General features: G+C 43.5%; 1 protein-coding gene across 2 annotated transcripts in view; it reads right to left on the bottom strand.

Moving 5' to 3' along the window:
- The window catches only part of CDC42BPA (CDC42 binding protein kinase alpha), a 1,012,118-nt gene that overhangs the window by 378,243 nt on the left and 614,459 nt on the right, over window positions 1-19,416 (bottom strand). For both annotated transcript variants that reach the window (XM_086927989.1, XM_086927990.1), the window contains exons 10-12: window positions 18,048-18,214; window positions 9,694-9,816; window positions 68-201 (exon numbers count right to left, since the gene is read on the bottom strand). In XM_086927989.1, coding sequence (XP_086784115.1) covers window positions 68-201; window positions 9,694-9,816; window positions 18,048-18,214 — 424 coding nt within the window. The remainder of the gene's footprint in view (window positions 1-67; window positions 202-9,693; window positions 9,817-18,047; window positions 18,215-19,416) is intronic.

The raw sequence follows: 19,416 nt of genomic DNA, 5'->3' as shown, positions 1-19,416 counted from the left end.
AACAAGCACCGCTGGAAATTTGTTTTCATGGTTGGTCTTGCAGAAGCGGAGACAATTGCAGTCTTACCTTGTGCAGGTCATCCTTTTCTTGCTTTAGTGTTTTGATTTGCTTCTCAAGAGCCTTCATCTGTCTTGTAACTTCTTCTAAGTCTCGTCTCGAGGAAGTGACCTCTTCTAACCTTTGCTCCAGCTGACCCGAATCTACCAAAAAATAATGTAATATGAAGTTTCTTGCTAAGATCAGCTTTATATAAACTCGTATTCATTTTTAAAGCTATTCCTGAAGTTGTCATAAACAATGCTCAGGTCACACACAATTCATAGAATCTGGCCAGCACAAACTCCCACCATCTGAACTATCATTTAGGCATATTACACACTTTAACAATCCAGCACAAACTTCTATAGAAAGTGTGTAGACAGTGGGATATTGAACAGCAGATGACTTATCTTCAGTAATGCCTCATCTGGTAGAGCCGCAGATTTCTTGCCTTAGAATTATCCCCGGTCGTCAGACTAGATCTGGAAATTGTTTGTGAGCAGCCCCCAGCGCGCCAGTATGGGGTCTCCTTCAGCTACGTGTAGCATTGATGGCATTGTCCGTGCTGAAAGGACGTTTGCGGTGCCTATGTAGTCATCACTCAGTTGTCAGTTACCTTTCTTGACTTTCCACGTCAGAAGAGCAGAGCCACCAAGTACAGTGATCACTGGTGTGGAAAACTAGGGCCATAGATGGGGAAAGCCCTGTCCCTAGAAATCCATTTGCAGAGCGGGGAGGTTGGGTGGGTTTGTCAGTAAGGGATCTGCGGCTAACTGGAGTCTCTACCAGATAAGGTGTTACCAAAGGTAAGTAACTTGTTCATATGATAGAGACTTCTAGTCACAGATTCCTTACATTTGAATAGATACCCAAGCAATACCGCCCCAGTGGTGGGTCTGTGGACCAATTTCACATAAGGAAATCCTGCAGGATTAATTCTAAAATTGCTAAAATGCCTGTGATGTGGTTAGAAATTGAAGAGATGAAAACACATTAATTTCTGAAGTTTTTGGAGCTCCTCCTAGCTAATGGAAAGTATAAAAATTATGGAGTCTTCTGCAAGGCAGGCCGCTTAGTAAACAAACAGCTATTTTATGAACAGCCATCTCAAAACTTAAGGCCAAAACGCCTGCAGTAGCCACAATGCTGCACGGAAATCCAAAGGTACGAAAGAACTTGACAACACACATTCTCCGCCTATGCTTCTAAATTCACACTTCCATCCCTCTATGACTCTCCTGTCCTTCCTTAACATCTATGTTTAAGTAATGCCTTGTGCAAAAAATCCTAAATTTAACACCACCCACCAGCTACTCCTTCAAGCTCTGCCTGCAACCTAGCCGTTCATAGCCAGATCAAAGAGCCAGGCCCCCTTGTGAACCACGCCCCCTTGTGAAGTGAGTTTCATTCACCAAGAACCTCACTTCAGTGAAATGAAAATAAAATGTATAAATTGCGACAATTACCCGGGGGTATTTAGGTGCTAGGCGGACAAAACAGCATTGGATGAGTTATTTGGGTAAAAGCCAGGTTTTTCGGTGTTTCCTGAAATCTAACAGATTTGTCTTAAATTTAAGTTCTGTTGGAGGAGAGTTCCACAGCCTCGAGGTGTATACAATGAAGCATCTCTCACCTTAGCTGGCTTTTTTAAATCTGGGGATTACCAGATTACCTCTTGTGGATGAGTGTAGAGGGTGAGAAGGAATGTAGTGTTGAAAACACTGAATCAAATAGTCAGGGCTGACAGATTGTGGAGCCCTGAAGTCAATACAAAGTGCCTTAAACTGAATGCGTTTATCAATAGGGAGCCAGTGTAGTTGAATCAGTGCTTGGGAAGCTGATTTTTGTTTCAGAATGCCCAGTAGTAGCCGGGGCAATATTGGTGGCAATTTCTAGTGTAATCAGGAACTTTATAATTCCACATTAAGAACAATATGCCTTGGTTATATCAATATGTTTTACAAAAGTCCACCTATGTCGTGTACACCTCCTACATGAAACCTCGGTACATAAAAACCTCTTGGATACCTTTCTGTACTTCATCGATACTCTAGGGGAAATACACAGAAATTATTATAAACTGAAATATGGCTGAATTTAGTAGTAATTTTAACTGCATATTTTCAGCTGTTTGATTTCGCCAAGCAGAGTTAAAATCAGATGGATCTCACTTAAATCAAAGACGAGGCTGAAACTACACAACTAGAGGTGGCTCATGCAGTGCTGCAACCTCCGCTGTAACTTGCACACGCAATTGAGTCGACAAAAATGCTATTCCAGGCACTACTGGTTTTAAATAATAACTCCAATTTCTTTCTTCATCGGCCACTCATAACACGTTGCAATGTTTAGAAAAATATTGAAAACTTCTATTAGTGTTACTTGAAGTCAAATAAAAACCCATGTCACACCAATAAGCAACCCAAATGGCAAAACAAGGTTTAACTGAATGAAAACTGAAACCATCCATCCAGAAAGGACGGTAGAGATGGGTCTGTCCCAGTTAAGCACTCAAACAACTCTTGGTAAGACCAAGATAACTCTTTTTGGTATTTAACTACCCAATCTTTGCTGTATGCATTCCGCACACTGAATGGTCTCATTCATAGACCTAAAGGTGCACTGATGTGGTAGCAACTAACAAGGTGCCATCTCACTGCTTGATCCAGTACACAGTGTTGAGCCTGGTACTGACCATCAGCTCCTCACCTGGAAGAAGGAATTATGAGCCCAATTCACAAAGGTAAACTGAGACGAAATTCTAACTTTACAACTCGCAAATGCCCTTTGTGAATACCGAAAGCCGTAAGGATTTATGGACTTTCATCTCACTTTGCCTTTGTGAAACTGACCGTATATGTTTAGGTCAATAATATTGTGCTAGCTATTACAAATGGTGATGGGTACGCAGGGTGCCGACTCATTTTTAGATTTTGCCTACAGATAGTTTTAGCTATCTGTTGTTGAAAGACCTACTGTGTACAATAACGACACTTACAGTGTCCTTTGGGTCAGTCGATGGCTTATGATAGGTTGCCTTTCTTGTCAATCTCCTTTGCTTGCTTCCTATTCAATGGCTTTTCTTCCTGTGTTTGTCCCTCCCTAGAACATGACTATTTTAACATCCTTTAATAGGACGACTTGTATCTTTTTATTTCTAACATTAGAGAATGATACTTTTCTTTCAGCACCTCATAGAAGTACATTTGGTTTCTTTCTCGGTCCCTTGTGTCCTGCTTTGCTTCCCTCTTCACATTCAGTCCCCTTTTATCCCTGTTTTGCTTCCTTCCCCTTCAGCTCGTCCGTTGCTTCCTGAGCCCCACACATCCTGCTCATCTTTGTAATCCCTGCCCTAGCTACTCTGTTGTTCCCACAATCTTGCAAGAATTAAGTTGCCCTCCCCACTCCCCCAGGTGCTCCCCTGCCCCTCCCTGTCTCGTTTTTGTTTCTTATTCAGGCCTGGTAGCTGTAGTTTTCTACTGGGTGGCTCCTTTCTCTATATTGAACTTTTGAACACTTTTTATATTTTTAATTAACTGCTTCAGGACGGGTGCCAGTCACCTTGAAGCGGTGCGTATAAAATAAAAAAATAAACCAAATGGTTTCTGCAGATCCATGACGCATACCTTCATATGAATGGTAAAACATGGTCACATATAGAGCATCACATTGAGGTCTGACATTTTGCCTTTTTTTAGGTCGAGGACCGAAGGCTGCGCTTGCGCAGTCTCCGGTGGGAGATTTAATGATTTGGAGTATGGAGCTTGAACCCGCCTCTCTCTTGCATTGGCTGGCTCCCTAATCGGAGGCCAGCCACTCAGTTCAAGCCCAGTCTCTTTCGAATTTGGGGGCGTGTTTTTTTGCGTTCTTTCGACTGTGACGTCATCTGTCACTCAGAACGCCAAAAACACGCCCCCGAATCCGAAATTTTCGGAGGTTTGCGGCCTCCATTTTTTTTTACTATTCCAGTTGATGTAAGCTTCACTCTGCGCTTCAAGACTTCCTCCGTGCGTCTGGTGATTCTGTTACACTGTTGCTCAAGTCTTCAGTTTTAAGTGAATGTAATGTTCTCTGTTTAAGATTCACGTTTATGGCAATGATAGGGATTTTTTTCTTTCTTTTTTAAGGCGCCGACAGCGGTCTAATTATATTGTGTGTTTTTTTTTTATATTGATGTTTATATGCTCGATGGCTACAAACTGGGCTTTTACACTGAAATGCGTATTTTAATTCAATACATCTGATAAGAAATAGACAGAGAGTGGACTGGAGACGCTGTGGTATGAAAGGAGGAGCAGCTTATTCCTTGACGTCCTGCGTGTCCAATTGAATGTAGCTCAAGGGCTTATCTCAGCCAATCCTGGCACAGTGTGTGGGAGGTCGGCGGGATGGCGACCACCAGGAAGTGATTGTAGGCAGCGTCGGTGCAGCACCCATAGCAGCAACTTCCCATTTTGTCGGAGTCGGGACAGATAAGCAGCCAGCCTAGAGTGAAACAGCATGTACCGTTGATAACGTTGGAGTGGAGACGCGAGGAAGGTGAGCGGCGCCGCTTTCTATCTGGGGGGCTTTTTCTGCTGAGTCTAATTTTTGTACATCCATGTGATGTACACATTGCTCATGTAGACCGCATTGTGTAGTGCTTGCTTAGGGATAACAATGTGTTAACGTGCGTGTTGCAGGGATTAATGTCAAACTTGGAGGTGACGTCCGAAGAAGGGACTTGAAGGGGGGGGGGGGGGGGGGGGGAGGCAACAGAAGAGTTTACATATTGTGTGTTTTTTTATATTGATGTTTATATGCTCGATTGCTACAAACTGGGCTAGAGTGGACTGGAGACGCTGTGGTATGAAAGGAGGAGCAGCTTATTCCTTGACGTCCTGTGTGTCCAATTGAATGTAGCTCGAGGGCTTAGTTCAGCCAATTCTGGCACAGTGTGTGGGCGGTAGGCGGGATGGCGACCACCAGGAAGTGATTCTAGGCAGCATCAGTGCAGCACCCATAGCAGCAACTTCCCATTTTGTCGGAGTCGGGACAGATAAGCAGCCAGCCCAGAGTGAAACAGCATGTACCGTTGATAACGTTGGAGTGGGGACGCGAGGAAGGTGAGCAAGGCCGATCTATCTGGGGGGCTTCTTCTGCTGAGTCTCATTTTTGTACATCCATGTGATGTACACATTGCTCATGTAGACCGCATTGTGAAGTGCTTGCTTAGGGATAACAATGTGTTAATGTGCGTGTTGCAGGGATTAATGTCAAACCTGGAGGTGACGTCCGAAGGAGGGACTTGAAGGGGGGGGGCAACAGAAGGGTTGTGTTGATTGTGTGGTCTCTTAAATGTGGGTTTAATCAGTTTATTGAGAGTGTTTGACATACAGATCCTAAATGCACTGTCATAAATGAATGGCCGCTTTAGTTACATGGAATCATTGTCCCAGAAAGTTTGATAGGGACATGTGGGACAACATACCTATTAACTGCGTTGCAGTTTAACTAGCATCAGTGTGATGCGTTCACATCTATTCGCCCTAAAAAATAAATAACATGCCAGTTCGATTCAGCAACCTCTGGAATGAAGCATCCCACGAGCCTGTTGCCGCCAGTATTAGCATAGCCTTATTGCAACGTATTTACTGCTCTTGCACAGCCCAGGTAGGTAGTGACCGGTCTCTGACTTGCTCAACTAAAATTCCCCTCCAGTTCTACTGCCAACTCTCCGGAGGGACTCAACTGCGCTTCTGGGCTTTTACCGACTTAGAGAGAATTAACGAACACGCCAAGTCCTGTAAATATGAAGACATTGACCAGAAAATAGTCGATTAACTTGTCGGCCTACTTTCTTTCTTAAAGGAGCAATCATTGTAAAAAAGGAAACATTTATAAGAATACCATTGGCTGCTCAGTAGAATGTGGGATCAATGCTTTGGAATGTGGTGTCACTACATAACGTTTCTGAAATAATAGTTCGAAAGAAGCAAGTACTCTAGCAAATAATTCGCCCCAAAGTTCCCATTCCAGGTGCAGCTCTAACCAGTGCCAGGTGTAATTGCAAAACTCAATATCACAGGACAAAAGGAGAGGCCTCTACAGCCAGGCAGGACACTGACTGTTGTAAGTTGTGTGAATAAAGCCTCGCAACAGATCAGGACACATCATGAAAGGTTTTTATGAACAAAGTCTTGCAGCAGAAGAGATCAAATAATATTAGGCAGTTCTACTACTGGTGACAGTAACATAGGAACTTAATAACAGTATCATAAGCTCAGGAAGTGTGAGTCCATCAGTTGAAGAAAGCGTTAAGAAGCACAGTGAGTTCTCTTTGACTTATTTTTATAGTACTATGTCTTCATAATCTCCTCGCATGTGGAAATGGGTTGGAGCCTCTCGCATGGGCGGTTAAGAGCATCTGGGCAGTATGGAGTTGGACATTGTGGGTTTACTGTGTGGTGTGTTCCTCTGTGTCTGCAAATACTCTCTACTACTCTCTAATGCTCACCTATTTCCATTGTAAATGACAATACCATTTATTTATGTTTAAAAAAAATTGGAAAAAAATGTCATGAGCAATGCCAATAGCTCTACCTTTCATAATGCCGAGACCATTGCATTGTAAATGCTTGTTTATTCTTGCTGATGCTGTTCAGCATCAACACCAAGTATTAGCAACGCCAAAAAGTTGGTTAATGCCTTTTAAGGCGAGACCTGTTTATTTGAAGCATCTTTACTACTGCTAGAGCAATTGTCACTGTGCTGTACATACAATTAGAGTAAATGATCATAATTACGTCTAATGATGCAGGATTGCACAGGTCATCATTTACTGCAGAGTAAACAAGGGAAAGGCAGTCTTCCACCAGGAAGGAAAGGACCGAACTGAGGTAAGTACACAAGAGGTTACTATCACTCGACAGCAAACGAAGGTGAAATGCTGTTAGTTGAAAACAATCTCTGGTGTCGACCAGAGCATATCAGCTGCATCCATGGTCGGAAGCACAAACATAAGGAGCTCGACAAGTGAGCAGGGGGAAGTGCCAGAAGAGGGGCGCATATAAAGAAGTGCAGGTGAGGGTCGGGCGGTGAGTCGACATGATAGGGATGGAGAGGAAGAGAGGAGAGCGATGTGAGAAGAGAGTGAAAAGGCGAAGAAGAGAAAGGGAGAGAGAAGAGGGAGGGGAGAGGGATAGAGGGCAGAGACACGAGAGAGAAGAGGTAGGAGGGGAGAGGTAATGCAGCAAAAGGGGGATTGGGCTGGGTTATAATTCAATGATACGTAAGAGAGAACGTCAGTGCATAAGTACCCAAATTATAAGTGTAACGAGAAGTAGGGGAAGCTCACAAGCACTATGCTACAATTCAGTCAATGGGACAGGTACGGTCTGAACAGCCGTACGTGCTGGCAGGAAGGTGGCAGGGTGGGTTTGGTGCCAATTTCAGTAGAAAGCAAATTCCAAATGAGACTAAGGCTCCAAAGACGGACTGTTGCAAGGCATGGGAAGTTCTGAGGATGGGAATTCCTAGAAGAAGCCATATTTGCTCGTGTAGAGTAGATCTTCACAACGCATAGTTTAATCTAAGAACAAGAACGGAGGCAGTTCAGATAAAGAGAAAGTCTTGCGTGTTAGGATTCCACCTTTAAGCACGGGAAAAGATAATGGAGTCCATTTTAATGCATCAAAAGTCTATTCTAAGAGAAGTAATACAAATGGAGCTCAATGGCTGGGGCATGTGTGTTGAGAACAAAATAAATGACTTTAAATATACTCAATTAAAGCAGGAGGAATCTAGGGAAGTGTGCTTGACGAGGCAGAGGAAATACATGGGAAGCTGATAGAAGGGACAAGAACAGCAAGGCCAAATGTACTGTAGACAAATCAGTGATATTTATTCTTAAGGCTATTTTAAATATATATATGTATGCAGAAGCAACACTACTACACTCCACAAAAGTAAAAAGCATATCCGTTCAAAACAGCAGAAATGAATAACTGGGTAAAAATTATCATTGTTAACAATATAACTGAAACAGATGTCTCTCTACTTTTCCAGAATTCCATCAGGGTGGGAATTGTCCCAAGTCTTAATAAAAGTCAGGCCCATCCCTGAAAAGGACAGTTCGGAGTCTTAGTTTACTAAATGCTGTAGTTTCTAACAGCAGAGTCCCCATAATTCCATAATCATTGGCTTATAGGTCAAATATAAAACCAGCGGAGTCTAGTTGAACGCAACTAACAGGTATGCAAAAGTACTTGACCATCATTAAGGCTTCCAAGAGAGTCGCCTTAGTTCAGTAAGGATGAGTATTATGCAGACAAACTTCGACATCAGACAAGCTGAAGTTTGAGGATGCAAATTAGGGAACACAACTATTCTGGTTTCCACATTTACTGCTCTAAACATCAACCTGCATGCTTTTGGACGAGCCATAGTGCACACTGCACACCCTTGGTCCCATCAATAGGAACCCTAACGGTAGGAACCAACACAGAGACTGGGGCTCTTTCCCACAAGGACCTTTCTTTTGATCCTTACCCATGTATAAACAAAAGGAAATTTCTTTACTACATTTTTCCTCGCCGTCCTTACCCTTTTCTTTAGATTCATAAGAAGATATTCATCATATCCTATCGTACTCAGAGTAAAATAATGTAGTTTAATTAGCTGAGGTCCTGAGAAAGGGAGATATTCTAAAAACTTTAAGGAACTTGAATTACTAGCCTGCTTCCTTTTCCTTCAATGGGCCTGTCCTGCACATTAAACAAGCAACACATAGAAGGCTTAAAGTTCTAAGATAGATGTGTGTGTGTGTGTATATATATATATATATATATATAAATATATATATAGGCATATATACATATGTATTTGGGTGCTAAGCACATATTATGAATAGCAGGAAACGTCCACTGCATTAGAATCAGGCAGCTACTCCAGTGATCCGCATGCTTGGACATTAGTGTCTTGCATGTGTAGAGCAGGGGTTCCAAACAAAAATTAAATCTCACTACACGCTGATGTCACATAAAGCACTGATAAGTGGTCAATAGCAAAACACAAGGAAAAGAGGTTAAATCGGTGTAGTGAGAAACAGTCTCATTGTTGAAGCCAAGCACTAGCAAGTCTGGAAAACGATTTTTTCTCCGAGTGGCCCGTAGGCCTCTTCCTAGGAGGAGATGCAGACTAGTTTGTGCCACACCTTTGAGCTCTCTGCACCTCACCTTTCTGCCATAACACATTTGTAAAGCGCACAATTACACAGAAGGGTATCTCGGCACTAAATAACACATGTTTATTGTTAACCAACTCAATGGTACTCATTTTATCGACCTCAGAAGGATGAAAGGCTGAGGTGACCCGCCGGGATTGGAATTTGTGACACATTAGTCCACCAAGCCACCAGATCTGTTATCTTGAGTGCTCAATTGGCAGACGGGGAAAAAATGATGTAGCCATCTTGTGAACTGCAGTGGTGGCATTATGTAGTGGGAAGGATGAAACTTGGATTACAGTGGCAGCATTTTAGGATAACAGATTCAGACTCTTGGTATGACAAAATTCTATACGTAAAGCTAGTGAAAACATTGCAATTATTTCAAATTTGTTTTTTAAAAAGCTTCTTCCTAAAATATCATGCAAGTGGATCTGGGTCAACTTACCAGTTGTTTGCTCTTTCAACCTATCAATTTCTTCTTTCAAGCTTCTAATTTCCAATTCTTTACTTGCTGTTAGAGGCCCATCCACGGACGAATACTGAAGAGCTTGGACCGTCTGTGTGGATTCTAAATGAAACAGAAGTGGATCTTTTGTTAAAGAAGCATCATTTTCTTACTGCATAATGTGAACAATTTCCAAGTATTTTCAAAGTAAACTCTTTGGACGCAACAAGTAATGCTAAACAGTGCATGACACTGATCTGAGAGGATCAAGTGTTCAGTCTTACGGCTTTAAGAAGGAAACAACATGACACAAAGTAAAAATAAATGCCAGTATTAAAACAGATATTTTGTCAGACTTACACTCCAGAACGGATAAAATATCATATGTTTTACTTTCTGCAATTATGTGTTATTTATGCAAAACTCCCTTTCTTATGAGCACACAAGCTTGTTAAGTACACCTATAAACATGTGGTTGGCTGCTCCAAAAACATGCAAGTCTCATGAATTATAGGTTCAGTGCACTCAAAAACCGGTCGCTTCAAATTCTTGGCAGATCACTGAAATAGCAGCTATGATCTCCATAACTTTTAATTCTTTGGGGTTGGCTGAACTAGGGTCCAATTAGATCCAAGAAATATTAAATAACTCTGTTCCTAAAAAAGATGACGGACTCTTGGAAGACAGATTTACAAGGAGGATCTTAATTTATAATTTCTCCACACTGATTTCTAGTATTGTTATGGTGCTCACTGTTTTCCAAAAAGAGCGCAAGATAAAGGAACATATTTGAAAAAAGCTCTCACTCATTCTCCTACATTAGTTATGACCTTATCAAAACTTATCACCTTCCTTCTCTTCTCGATTTATACGAGTACATTTACTATTGTCTCCATTTATACTAAAACATTAACTATTGTCTCCTACGTTATCTTCTTATCGTGCCTTTACACTTACACTTACACTTTCTAGGTCTTGCCAATGTCCACTGTTGGCAAGCTACTGCACAATCATTCTGGAACAGTGCATAAGTCGAGGGAGGGACCAGCTGAGACCCAAAAGGTCTTGATCAGACACCTAGTTCCCTATCTACATTTACTTTCCATAGGCTTTGCAGAGCTGTTGCCTTTGTTGTGCCAAATGGATAACCATTGGCAGCAGATATATTGAACGCAGACTCTCAACACCATCTGTGGCTTACACGAACAGCTGTATGGTGCACAAGGAGGTCCTATGCAACAGTGGTAGCAACATCTCAGGTGACCCATCCTCCAGGTAGTAGTCGAGGTGGGACAGGTGGAGCGCTGGTGTTCCATTCATGCATGGAGGTGCTTGCTACAAGGGAGAGAACTCATCATGGACACCATAGCATGCCCGAAGCCATGTCAGTCTTTTCAACCTGAGGGCATCCAGACAAGTAGCCGAGCAGTGAGGTTAAAGCATCATCCAGTGTTAACAGTAAGCGAGGCAATGGGGAAGGCCAGGCCAGCCTGGATAGAGCAGTCCTTGCTCTCAGGCATGCTGCAGGGGTTGTGCTGGGGCAGAGCTTTGCCCCTGTCCTGAGCTGCTGGCTCTGAAATCATACCCTGTGACTCTGGGCCTGGAAATATCAAGTCAGAGGCACCCAGGATAACTCGGTACAGAACTTCAGGTCCCAGAGTCAGTAATCATGTTTTTAGGTCTCGCCTATTCTATCCCGTTAGGGATTGAATAGGCCAGATTATAGTAAGCGGAAAAGAAAAGTCTAACTAGCTGCGGATCGCGTACAGTTCATGTGAGGCAAGCGTGTGAGGCAGGCGCGTGCACATCATTGCCAGCCACATCCCACACCATACCTCGGCATCAGACTTCAAAGGAAGCCGCTTGCACACCACCGTTTGTCTGAGCCTCATCATCACACTTCAAAGGAATCCGCTCCCAAGCAGCTCCCCCATCAGACTTCAAAGGAATGCGCTCCCGCTCCCCCGCCACACCAAACACAGTCTCTACCGTACTTTCCCATTTTTCTTTCAGTTTCCATACTTTTAAAAATGCACTTTGACCACTAGTGCAACCTATTGAACCCAGGGCCCTATCGAGTCAGGCCCGGAACGGGCTCTTTCTGTGGGTAGTTTCTGTTATCTTTTCCTTCACTTGCTGTCGAGTAGGAGGAGGCAATCTGGAGCTTTTACCAATGTGCTGAGTTGGAAATCCGGCCCGGGAGCAGTGATAAGAAGTGTTTTCGTCCCAGGCCTACATTCTCCTCCAGGGTTTGTTCAGACTGCAGCCTCACCTGCCCATGCAAGCTCCCAATATCGATCCACACCATATTGTGTGTAGTGCTTTCCCAATGCGCTTTTTACCCATAGTTGATATTTATGTGATGATAGCCTGTCAGTAATAGATCTTTGTGTAATGACGGCGTTCAGTACTTCCTGTTTATGGCAGCAGGTCTTCTTCATGCACTGGCAGGCTGTGTGCATTTTGTCGTCACGTCACGCGTCGAGAGCATGTGCACAGTTCCTCTTCATGCGATGACACCATGCCGTCCTTGTTCCATGCAATGATACCTTACCGGCGTAGCTCTCTGTGAGATGACTGCATGTTTCTAGTTCCTCTACGGGTGATGAAAGCAGTGGGTGTCTCTCACTTTCTGCTTTCCCACATGTTAGGGGGGTTTATATTTGAACGGTGCAGTCTTTGAGACTTCTTGCTTGGTCTTTAGGGAGCTTCAGTCAGAGGTGGGCAGTGCTTTATTTTGGAGAAGAATACGTCCTAGCTCCAACATGTTTCTAATAATCTTGCTGGCGCTGTTGCAGAATGTCGGGGTTGCCAAATGCCATGGGCGTCTAGTCTGTATGTTACATCATGCCTGTTTATCCACCAGTATACCTATCCTGCACCTACCTTGGACACACCTGGGTTCCTTTTCATCCCTGCGTTCTCCCTTTGCCACTTTTTTCTGTCTTTCTCTCCCTCTTTCTTTCCATCGTTGGGTCAAAGACTAATGACTAACAATGAGTTCCGTTCCCCAAAGAAGAGTGCCGGTGGCCCCACTCGCACCCACCGATCACATGAAGCCCTGGAGATGGGGTGGTTGTGTTGGCTCGAACAGACTGTGTTGAGGCCTCTGGCGTGATTGTGTAGAGCCCCCACCACCCTGTTGTAGCATATTGCAATAGCAGGGGCCTTCCCTCAAACAGATCACCTGGGTTTCTTATTTACTTTCATTTTCATGTCAGGGCAGCCCAGCAGTCGCAAGTCTGGTCGCACACTAGATAACTTGTGCCCCCTCACCTCCTCTCCTGGGCCCAAGGGGCTTTAAACAAAGCATCTCTCCCGCTTTGTTGGGCATCTCATGTGGCCAGGGGAGGCGAAATCCCAGAGCTAAAAACTCTGAGATTTCTTTAAACATCACTCTACCACTCTACCGCCCTCACTCTACCGCCCCCACTCTACCACTCTACCGCCCTCACTCTACAGCCCTCACTCTACCACTCTACCGCCCTCACTCTACCACTCTACCGCCCTCACTCTACCACTCTACCGCCCTCACTCTACCACTCTACCGCCCTCACTCTACCACTCTACCGCCCTCACTCTACCGCTCTACTGCCCTCACTCTACCGCCCTCACTCTACCGCCCTCACTCTACTGCCCTCATGCCCTCACTCTACCGCCCTCACTCTACCACTCTACCGCCCTCACTCTACCACCCTCATGCCCTCACTCTACCGCCCTCACTCTACCACCCTCACTCTACCACTCTACCTTCCTCACTCTACCGTCCTCACTCTACCACACTCACTCTACCACTCTACCGACCTCACTCTACCGCCCTCACTCTACCACTCTACTGCCCTCACTCTATCGCCCTCACTCTACTACTCTACCGCCCTCCCTCTACCACTCTACCGCCCTCACTCTACCACTCTACCGCCCTCACTCTACCACTCTACTACTCTACTGCCCTCACTTTACCACTCTACCGCCCTCACTCTACCGCCCTCACTCTACCACTCTACCGCCCTCACTCTACTGCCCTCACTCTACCGCCCTCACTCTACCGCCCTCACTCTACCGCCCTCACTCTACCACCCTCACTCTACTGCCCTCACTCTACCGCCCTCACTCTACCGCCCTCACTCTACCACTCTGCTGCCCTCACTCTACCACTCTACCGCCCTCACTCTACCACTCTAGCGCCCTTTGTGTCTCCTTTCTGGCCTCTTTTCTACTTAACTTTTCATTCTTTCTCCTTTAATCCCATTTCTACCTTCTCACAACCCCTTCGAGCACTTTTATCTTAACATTTGTGTTTCTCTCTGTCTTATGTCAGCCTTGCCACCATTTACTTCGGACACGCACCCTCACACCTCCTCAACCTCACACACTCTCACCCTCACACACCCTCACTCACCCTCACCTCCTTCACCCTCCCAACCCTCTCACCCTCACTCACCATCACCCCCTCACACACCCTCACCCTCAAACCCCCTCACCCCACACTGTTGCACCCCTCACCCACCCTCACACCCCCTCACCCACCCTCACCCCCTATCACCCTCACACACCCTCACCCTCACACCCCCTCACTCTCACTCTCACACTCCCTCACCCCCCTCACCCTCACACACTCTCACCCTCACCCTCACACACCCTCACATCCCCTCACCCTCACCGTCACTCACCCTCACCCTTAAGCACCCTCACTCACCCTCACAACCCCACACCCTCACTCACCCTCTTATCCTCACACACCCTCACACCCCCTCACCCTCACACATCCTCACACCCTCTCCAACCCACACACCCCCTCACACTCACCCTCACCCTCACACACCCTCACTCATCCTCACACCCCCCACCCTCACACCTCCTCACCCTCACACACCCTCACCCTCACAACCCTCCCACCCTCGCACACGCTCACACCCCCTCACTCACCCTCACACACCCTCGCCAGCATAGCATAACAAAACATAGCATAGCATAACAAAACACAGCATAGCATAGCATAACAAATCAAAGCATAGCATAACAAATCAAAGCATAGGATAGCAAAACATAGGATAGCATAACAAAACAAAACATAAGATAGCAAAACAAAACATAGCATAGCATACAGCATCACTCAGCACCACCACAGCATCACTCAGGGGCACCACAACATCACTATGCTCTACCACAGCATCACTGAACGCCACAACATCAGTAGTTCGCCATCACAACATCACTCAGCGCCACCACAGCATCAATCTGTGCAACCATTCAACAACACCTGGTTCAAATATGTTCTCTCAATGTTTCAAGCTTTATTACAAATGTAACAAAAAAAGTTAATATTTCACTTCTGTTCTTGGATTTTCGTCACAATAAAATACACTGAACATAATCTTCACAAACGTTATTTACAAAAGTTTAAGCTATTGCCATTATAAATTACATGAACTTTTATTTAAGTATTAGTTATTGAAAAAAATTAAAAGCCATTGTTATTTGTAATATCAATACATGTAAGTCACGTAAATACAACACATATTGCATTACAAATGCTATAGGTGTCAGTGTCACATTTGTGAAAGTTATCACTATTGGCATTGTAAATGACAAATCTATTAATTTCGATATTTTCAAAAACAAAACATAAATTAAAAAATTGTCATTTACAATACCAATAGCTTAAACTTTCCTAATGCGAGACCTATTGCATTGCAAATGCTTGTTTTGCTCTGCTGCCTTTTAGTTAGGTTTGATCTACAGAAATGCCATGCACATACTCACATACATACTCAATTCTGGGTCAACAGAAACAATACCAGTCTGAATGGCGTAGTTCCACCTGAGGTTACTGCTCCAGGTGGAACATTGCCACTCGCAATGAGTGCCTATGAGGGGAATGGCAGTACACAGACTCTCATACTCAGGAAAGTTTCCAGTGGACCCAGAGTGGGGATTCAAAGAATGATATCCTGACCGGAGAACTCAGCCAGGACTTTTCTGAAGGGTTTGAATTCAATATCAGATTTTTCTCTCTGGCGTGTTCTCACAGTTGGGGTGGACTGGGCATTCTGGAGTAAGGCAGGCCAGGGTGCTTCTCTTTGTAAAGAGGGTGTGGTGGTAAGGTTAGGCTGAAATCCGTCTTATATTTAGATTGACCTTGGTTTCTTTTTCTTTTAACTGTCTCTCTCCTCCAGAGTAGCAAAGTCCTTGTACCACCACCACGGTTAAAATGCAATGGGACATCATTTGGCGGTGTGATGGATGAGGAAGATTGACAAGTATTTATTTTTTATAGTTTGAGTTAAGCTGTGAGATGTCTGGATCTTTTTTGCTAATTTAATGTTGTTTCAGAAAAAAAGCAACATATCTATCTACCAGATAAGGATAAGGGGATATGCGGAAAATGTTGCTAGTAATCTATCTACTGCCCTGTAGATTTGTTATCAATGATGATGGGTGCTTCTTGAAGAGGGACCGAGTCTCTGAAATGCGTTGTATCACTAATACAGTTAGTTGCTCACAGTTAAAAATACAAAACATCTGCACTGCAAATTTGCAGAAATTTACATGGAATAAATATTGTTTTGGAGACATATTGTTACAAACAAATGAAGTAAACACATTATTCCTCTTTTTTTTAACAAACAAATGTAATTATTGACTGCTGAACAACGGTGAGCCAATACAGGTGAAAGTGCTTATTGCTACTCCCTTTGCTCTGTGTGACCAGCCATTGACCAGCCATATCTTGCCTTTTACTGGCAGCGCCAGGAAGCACATTACCCTCAAATTCACTTTGGTTTCCAATTCTACCACTACTTATGTTCAGGTATCACTGTGGATCCCATTTTTAGTTCCTCCTAAATCCTATTCTATTTGAGGTCTCTCTGTTTATCTACGTCACCACAGAAAAATGTTTAACATAGTTATTTCTCTATTTAGTGTACACCCGCAAGTAGCCTTTTTTATGAATGTAAAACCACTTTTGCAAAAAGCAAAACAATTTCTCCTACCTTAAGCTACTTCCCGGGGAGTGGAGTAGATGCTGTAGGGTGGGAGTGGCCTGAAGGTTCGTACATATCAATAAAAGGGAAGGGGTGCAGAGGAAGAGATGCCCAATGAAAAAATATTTTCTCCATGACAGAAAGAAAAAAAAGTTTAATTATACACGAGAAGGCATTTCCCATTGGTTATTTGAACTCTCTGCAGAACAATGCATGTGGAGAAGAAGTGTATTGGTAGTTGGAAAAGATTTCCACAAAAAGCCGCGACTTCGCAGGATTTCAGGCACACTCCAGCAATCTTTATGAATTACTTACATTTCCTAACAATGGGCACACGTGAGGTTGACTAGTGCGTGAAGATTTCCAATTTTTTTTCTGTGAACCCTTTAAGTGTTTTAGGGTGTGCACTTTAGATATTTAAATATGAATAAATATACTAAAATGTAATTGTGAGTTTGTGAAAGTATCGCAAACCAGTCAAAGATAATTTATAAATTGACAAGGAAAATCCCTTTTCTGTGTGACAAGGTCAGGACAACACATGACGTGGTTGGCTTTCAGCTGAGGGCTTGTTAAGCATTTTATGGTCCAACATTAATATGGAAATGGCTAGAATGGGGTGAGTAAGGGTAAGTAAATGACCTGAAATTAGAAGTGGAAAAGCAGCACACGAGGGAGACAGCAACACAGTTTACTAAGGGAGAATGCCAGAAGGAGAAGAGCAACACAGACTGGGTGCTGCGAGAGCACCAAAAAGCAACTCGGTGCGCGGGGAAGGGGGGAGAAAGAAGCACACGAGGAAAAGAGCTGTAAAACACATGCACTCTCTTGCAGGACTTAACCCAAAAGGAAAAAAAAGTAGTTTCCTAAAAGTGAGTCATGCAGGGCCACAAGACAGCCAATCAAAAGGATTGTAAATAGGCTACACTCCAGAGGCGGGACAAATACCAGAAGAGGAAGCCAAGCCATCAAATCTAAAGCCAAGCAATGGAAAACAATACGTGGGCTTGAAGCCCACTGTAAGTTGTAAACAGGCTCCCTACAGAGCTTATGATGTCTGATAGGTGAGACTTAAAAATAAGAAATTTGGCAATTTGGAGCAAAGAAACTTATCAATGTGAATGTTGCCATTGAGAAAATACCAGCATTCTAATCCAACAAAGACAAAAATAGTAAATTGTCACATTTATAATGCATGAACGTACCAGTCTAATGGGATTTGGACATTTTACGGGAATTGGGTTATTCTTAAAGCAATTATCGACACCTAAAGAGAAGCTTTGTTAGGCAAGCCTCAGTTCTACATTCTCTGTGACTGTACAATATACAAGACAATGCAGAAGCAAGTTACAACTAAGCTTTCTTTACCTTGCAACTTTCTGCTTAGCTCAAGTTTTTCCTGTTCTAAACGCCTTATCCGTCGTTCGTACGCTTCGGTTGCTAAACTATCCTCCAAGGTTCTTTGAACATTGGCGTCAAGGTCCACAGACGTCGGTCGCGCTGTAACTCTTAGAGAACTTCGGTCTGAAAGGACACTGAGGAAAGAAGAAAAATGAAATAGAGCCAAAAATGTCAATGGAATATTCCATTTTTATGATTAGTTTAAATGCAATTACCATTTTTTTTTAGACAGCCAAAACTATTACCATACATTGATCACAAAAGTTAAAATTAAAAATAATGTTTTTATTAATTTTTCACCTATCATTTTCAACAATATAACTTTTCGGTTTATGACACTATAATTTACACATTTGCATATTAAAAAGGCCATGCAGTGTAGAGTCCTGCATGTATAGCAAATAGGAATTCTAGCAGTGGCGATGCAACTGGTGCAATCGCACCGGCCGCTGACCACGGAAGGGGCATCATGTTTGAAGTATATTATGGTTTTCGAAGCACCTTCCGCCGTGTTCCTGACCTGCAGCAATTTTTAGGCAACAATAAAAATATAGTGGAAGTTTTGACTGATGGTAACGTAGTGCAGAGGGCTATCATGCCTTCTGCAAAGAACATGTACCACTTAGATCACAAAGTGCATATAATGTAAATAGGTCAGTGGGTTGCTGATTTTGTCTAAGAGATTCTTTGGTACTTGCAGTTTATAAGTTATAATCCTAACATGGAACAATGAGCTATTAACTGTCAAAGGACTGCATGCAAACTGCAAGGTATAGATTAGAGCGTTAGGATTATCATCCCAGTCTTTAGTTATTCTACTGTAAAAAAAAGGGTTCCTTTGTATAGAAATCAATTCTGATTATTAAAGAGAACCCGCAACCATGGTGTTACGTTTTAAATTCTTAGTTTGTGCTTCTCCAGGCCAAGCACTCTTAAACTACCCTGCCTATCACTATGGATGAAGTGACTCCTACACATTAGAGTCCTCTGTTTTATGTAATATTTCCTATACACTGATTTACACACCTATGATTGATTGTCTCTGTGAAGTGTGTGATGTAAAGTGCTCCGATACCCTACGCTGGTTTGAGCAGTAGCGGTGCTATAAAACTATTTAAATGCATCTGAGAGAGAGAGTGGTTATGGAGACTTGGGGGGCACTGTTAAAGGGTGGTAGTGAGGGAGTCCATGGCAAAGGTAGTCATTGGGGGCGCCACAAACTCTGTCGTACTGAGCGCCACCAGCGCTTAAGCTGGCCCTGAATCTAGAATGTTTGTTGACGATGTCAGGTGGGGTTTTGAGAATTATCATGACATAATTCACCGGATAGCCCATT

The sequence above is a fragment of the Lissotriton vulgaris genome, chromosome 6 (assembly GCF_964263255.1).
Source record: "Lissotriton vulgaris chromosome 6, aLisVul1.2, whole genome shotgun sequence".
Classification (NCBI taxonomy): Eukaryota; Metazoa; Chordata; class Amphibia; order Caudata; family Salamandridae; genus Lissotriton; species Lissotriton vulgaris.
Note: the sequence above shows the minus strand (reverse complement) of the source record. Positions and strands in the feature narration are given on the sequence as shown.